The 6,294-nt window shown below is 37.8% G+C and overlaps 1 protein-coding gene across 2 annotated transcripts; it reads right to left on the bottom strand.

The window, feature by feature from the left end:
* Positions 1 to 1,647: 1,647 nt before the first annotated feature.
* LOC139737729 (venom protein 302-like) lies at positions 1,648 to 5,504 on the bottom strand. Of its 2 annotated transcripts, XM_071648406.1 has the most exons (4): positions 5,384 to 5,504; positions 4,295 to 4,369; positions 2,863 to 3,001; positions 1,648 to 1,932 (listed from the first exon to the last, which is right to left on the bottom strand). In XM_071648406.1, the coding sequence occupies exons 2-4, from the start codon at positions 4,345 to 4,347 to the stop codon at positions 1,726 to 1,728; spliced, it is 399 nt and encodes a 132-aa protein (XP_071504507.1). In that variant the 5' UTR covers positions 4,348 to 4,369; positions 5,384 to 5,504; the 3' UTR covers positions 1,648 to 1,725. The 2 variants fall into 2 exon arrangements, with proteins under 2 accessions (XP_071504507.1, XP_071504508.1); XM_071648407.1 differs by having other exon boundaries at positions 4,295 to 5,494.
* Between the last annotated feature and the right edge of the window lie 790 nt (positions 5,505 to 6,294).

Genomic DNA, 6,294 nt, shown 5'->3' with positions numbered 1-6,294 from the left:
ATTTCGGGTAAATGAATATCTACACGGAATTTGCGTGTTTGGGATAACAAACCTCAAGAATAACTGACATCATCCGTTGGACCTAGAGAAGTGTCGTCAAACTATGATGCTTGCAACATTGTATACTGAGTTTTTAAATGAGTCAAATACATACGGCGAAAATTGGGTTCATTCAATCGTCTTGTAACCACCAAGCACGGGTACCATGCACCATGATCATTTTGAAACAATATCATGCAAACAGTTTTTTCTTAATTTGCTTATCGTGGTGGTGCTGTTATAACGGAACAAGGTGAGGAGTATACGAGCAAGTTGACTAATGTCGGTTATTATTTATTTTCATGATCCTGTGGTTGTGTGAGAGGACGTTTTAGTGCAAAGACCTCATATATCCACTTCTAAACTTCAATGTAATCTGTGAGCTGTAATCCTGGCAAAATTCACCATTCAACTGAAAGTCACCTTTGACATGCCGACATGCATTAGAATCCTTTTTGTGCAAGGGACTTTGGACACTCTGTATAACGCTATTGTTTCTGTACCAATCAGCACTCTAAGCACAGAAAGGCTTAAAAAGGTATTCCCATTCACAACATTTACGACAATTAACGTTGCATCAGCGCAATTTTTACATCACCGCTACCATCATCCAACAACGCAGTGTCACCATCATCGACAACACAAAAGCAGATACAAACTAACGTCCACTTATAAAGACAAACGAAAAGAAATTAATTCAAACAGATATTCAGAGATACATAACTAATATCAATTATGGCAAGCGTTAAACCTTATACCATCACACAACAAAACGTAAAACACAGATTAGACTCGTGTGAGAGAAAAACATTCAGAAACTGTCAATTGCGTTTCAATAAAAAAGTTTAATGTTTGACATTATCATAATCATCGTCGTATAATATACAAAGTTGTACCGTGAATAAGTGAGCATTGGTACAGCCACAAAAGGAAGGACGGCAATGATAATATACACCAAGGTTAGAATTCTATTTCTGGTCACGTACACTTATCATACACTTATATCATGTTTTTTTCTTTTTTTCAATGAAGAACAGAAAACTTAAAATAGCAACACTACCGAGTTCTGAAAGTTAGGAAAAGGGCTGGAGAAGAGAAATCTAAATCGTCTAAATCACAACTCATTAGTTATGGTCACTGTTCTCTATCCACTCGATAATCTAAACTTTCATCCAAAACGTCCCGTCATAATTTCAAGGTAGATGATAGAAAGACAAATTTTGTGTGAAAGTATAATAGCTTTCGTATATCTTCCGTCATTTATTCCCTTTATGATGAATAAATCTCGGTACGTGATATGTGCATGTTCAATAATTATTCAATTTTATACATGCAACATTCACATCAAACTCATGTGAGTTTTGGGGTGTGGAACCCACCCAACCCAATCCAACCCTAGTTATTCGGAGTTTTCCCATTTTCCCTAACTTTTGAACTTGATTGCTCACATCGAATTTTTCATCACAGTCAACTGCACAAATTGTAATCAAGTAATGAGTTCATGAATCATTCTAAAACAAAGAGAGTTCGTCTTGAATTTTGCCTTCTCTATTTTTCTTGTTGTATTTCCTCTCCAATCGCTCCAACCTCTTTCTCTCTCTCCTCCTCTCCTCTCGTTCTTGCATTTTCCTCGCCTTTCGCTCCTCTTTACTTTCAACCCGCGCCTGCTCAGTGGTCATGACTAGACTAGAATTGTCCTTCAAACACACTAAACCAATCCCCAGAATGATCCACTTGATTAGACTCCGGCTTGTCGCAGTAGCCATAAGGGTAATTGGGATACATGTAATTCTCCAATTTCATTGGAGTCCTTGTCAAGCGGTCCATGCATACGAGCCCCTCCGAACACCGGCCGGCTGAATTCCAAGCTCCCGCGCAAGGCTCGCCAATCATCTGCAGGTAGACGAAATAGAAGCAGAAAAAAATGATCAACGTAAAGATAGAAACATGAAGATATAGCAGAGCAATGTAGAAATCTATTCAAAACTATATTCCGTTAAACCGTATTAGGAAATGAACTATAATAGACATACCTATACCAAGGGATGTAATCACAGAAAAACTAACTGTTCGCAATCCATGTGTAGTTCTAACAAGCATTAGAAATTGCCATTATTCTACGGAGTTTCTGCATACATAGTTACAGATAAACCATACTGGAGAGCAAAAAACATGGCATACGACTTGCATTTTGTTTTGCCACATTTGCAACTATAATATACACGTACTGTCAAAGGGAAACATACTTCATGAAACACAGGAATCGAGCTCAGGTTCTTCTCAAAAGGAAACACATGATAGGATACTATGGTATATAAATATTGTATCAATGTTCTCTTACTTCATATGACACACAGATGATTCGTTGTCTCTTTGATTAACTACTCGTACATAACAAAACTATGTTTGTCATTAAAATATCCACATCAAGATGAGGGGGTTTAAGTTGGGGTAAACTTCTTCAAAAATTATCTCTCATTATTATGTAAAGGTATACTATAAATCAAAGTACATTAACAATGTCAACGCATTTCTGGCATAAGCATACACGATAAAATGAATTAAAACTTAAGTTTCATTTATATTGACTTTAACACGAAATAAATCTAAACTAATGCAACCTGAATTTGTTCTTTTAAGCTGAAATCCTTTGCACCAATTGTGCGGGACGATTTCATTTCTTTAAAGAAGTTGCCGTTGCTAAGCAATGTTATTTCATTGCACTTCTCTCAAGATGTAATATCTCAAATATTTCTTTATCTGCATCGAAGCAAAATCAGGAGTCAGGAATGGAGTGTCTCTTTAACAACTACAAAAACTCACCGGAGTACACTCTTTACAACAGCCACACACATCGTAGGTAACCTGGGAGCCCACGGGACAGTCTGGTCTGCCTTGGTTTGGACAGAACTTCTCTTCGCTGAACTCTGGATACCAACACATACAGCTGAGGGCGCTCGACCTGAAATGGAGCGGTCAGACGAGATAATTGTCATGAATACAGCGTACATTAGCCGCACGCGTGTTTTTTTTAGACGGCACAGATTGGGGGAAACTACAAATTTATCGGGGACCCTATGCCTAAACCTAACCCTAATCCTAATCCTAACCCTAACCATCAAACCCTAACCCTAACCCTAACCCTAACCCCAACCCTAACCCTAACCCTAACCCTAACCATAACCAAAAACCCTAACCAACGTTTTTCCCATAGGTTTAACACGCGCCAATGCCCCAATCTGTGCCGTCTTTAAAAAAAACGCTAGCCGCACATGGTCCAGATGAGCGACCATCTTACGTGGACTTTTGTATGGCATATGACGTCAAGAAATTTTCGAAAATAATGACAATAAGAAAATAAATAAAATAAAATTAAATAAATAAAAGAAGATAATTGACAGCTTCATAAAAGTTGAATTTCTTAAAAGATGTTAAAACAATAACTCTTTCTAGACTGGCAACTTCTTGTAGCAAAAGTCATTTAGGAAGCTGAATTATTGTTGTTATGCAAGTGATTCCAGAACAGCTTATCAACGAACACCCTTGCTCCTTTTCATGCAAACTATCTGTTTAGACTTTGTTACCAATCAATTCAAAGTTCAAGATAAAGGAATGAAACAATTTAGTTCAGTTTCCACAATAAATAGATAAATGAATAAATAAATAAATAGATAAATAAATATATGGTAATTATACACACACACACACACACACACACACACACACACACACATATATATATATATATATATAATATATATAGTATACATACAAATAGATGATAAAGGGAAAAATCGCTGCACATGTTGGGGAAATCAGGTACTAATATATTCTGTCAAGTTCATTATGGACGTAGTAAACCTACTACGTGAAGAATAATGCTTTTGTAATGTAAAGCAACTTGGTGGATGATATGCATATCTGAAAGAAAAAACGACACAAAAGTGTCTATTATTTTCTTTTCACCCTGTGAGAAGTTTAACCTTTCACATAATAAGTGCGATACCCCGTGATACTAAATTCCATGTCATGCAAATAAAATATAAAAGAATTTACCACGACACTGTCTGACTGTGCTTCCCGTTCCCTACGAGATTTCAAAACTCTTCACAAAATTTGTACATGACCCACGTGATCACCAATAAAGATGACGTAAGATTGGAATTGTTATAACTCGAAAGTTTAAATCTCCTACATCGGTTCATATCTGAACCAAAGCTATCATGACAAAATGCGTAATCTGCGGTATACGTACCTCTCAAAGAGACATACGATGAATGCTGCAGCAAAGAGTTGGAATAGCGCCATCTTCGGGGAGTTCTGCCTGCACCTGAAATAGTCAGAGAGAAGAGAGACGGATGAATACAGGGCTGCGTCTGCTAGTCTAATTTCCGGTCCATGTTATAACACACTGTCATTCATCACAATAGATCCGAATTACACAACAATGGATTGTAATTGAGGTTAATTTGAGAGAGGAATGTCCAAAGGTGGCTAAAAGCTTGCCCAAAATTTCACTCAGTAATACTGATATGTAACGAGTAAAAACTACAAAAATATTCTACGACAGTGTGCACAGCTATTATTACGGGAGGCATTATAGGTGGTACTAAATACTTTACATTGAAATGGTATAATCACTGGAATCACATGGTTTGATGGCACTACACAATCACTCTTCTCCAAAGAACATATCTCCTTATTGCATTTGTATGTTCGTCAGCCAATGTATGAAGGATGCTAGATACACCATCGTTAAAGACAATAAACATATTACATATAGCGTATATTAAAAATTACTGACTAATTAATCTTAAGTGATTAATCAATCTCGAATCATTGAGTCATGGGCCTGTATACTACCGGTGCTAGTGTACTTTCGTACCTGCCTTACTATACTTGTGAAATTGTTGGGGTTTTTTTTCACGACATCGCCAGAAAGCATCAACTGAACGAAGTGTAAATTAACGGAAATCACTGACTAGCTCTGGCTTCATGAGGAAACCCAGTCATAATCTCCCATGACAGTACAGCTAGCATTTTTGCTATAAGACTATCTCTTTGCGTTGGTTATACTAGTGCTATATACTTCTTCTCTACTATAGTGGGGAAGGATAAATGTAAACCTCGCAAAGTATTATGGATCCAATATGTACCGACGTTAGAGAGTTGCAGATTGGGAGTTTGGAGAGGAGCTGAAGAGGAGAGAGTGCAGACATGGCAGAGAGGGAAAAGGGATATACATTATAATAATTGCAGGAGAAAGAAGGATAAAGAATAAAACAAAGGGAGAAAAGAGAGAGGAGCTGGGGTGGGGAGACACAAATCCAAACGGAAGACATACCTGTAATTGGTAATGACGATGACAGTTGAGAATCAGATCTAGACCACTACGAGTCTTTCGGTATCGCCTGCTTTTCGAGCTTGTCGTCCCGTTCTGGTCACTGCTGTTGAGTTTCGGTGACACACTTTCACTACTCGAACTTCGGGAGCAACCGTATTATATACCCTACTCCGGGGCGACGCCTCCGGGGCCAGAGTTGGAATGACGTCAGGACTAGACATGGTTGTGATTGGCTGATACTAACGAGTTTTCCAGGAGTTTTGGCCAGACAGTTATCGTACCAGGAGAAGCCATCGGACGAACTTCCCGTCTACGTCATACGTACATCACGCAGTATAGTAATATGAGATTCGTAGAATCGTTGACCATATTTGGAGCAGTTGTAAAAATCTCAACGGCAAAGGGCGCAACAAACTTTTTTTTTGCTTTCGTTAATTTTGTTTCCCAAACAGACTTCGCATTCTAAGAAAAAGCTGAAACTTCAACTGCAAATGCGTAGGCCTAGCCTATTATATTCTGACCCCTTGTTGCTTGAAGATAACAACATGATTTTTTTGAAATATTCTGTTTAATCTCAAGAATCCTGTTTAATCTCAAAATTCTGTTTAATCTCAAAATTGCTCTTCTTGTGTATCATGTGGTTCACTGAACTGCACCCGAGTATCTCCAGAATTCTTTATATTGTTATAACCCTCCTCGCAGACTTCGATCCTCTACTTCCTTTTCATTTCAGATACCTAAGGTTAAGCATTCATGGGGAACTCGTTCTTTCTCCCACATTGGACCAAAAGTATGGAAAGATATCCCTGTCACTGTTCGCCAGTCATCCTCTGTGGAATCATGTAAAACATCCCTAAAAACATATCTGTTTAATATGTTGTAGGAAAAAAAAGTGAAGATGTCACATAATT

The sequence above is a fragment of the Diadema antillarum genome, unplaced genomic scaffold (genome assembly GCF_040938485.1).
Source record: "Diadema antillarum isolate AM-2024a unplaced genomic scaffold, OU_Dant_1.0 seq00000701_RagTag, whole genome shotgun sequence".
NCBI classification, from domain to species: domain Eukaryota; kingdom Metazoa; phylum Echinodermata; class Echinoidea; order Diadematoida; family Diadematidae; genus Diadema; species Diadema antillarum.
This window is presented reverse-complemented; position numbering and strand designations above follow the sequence as displayed.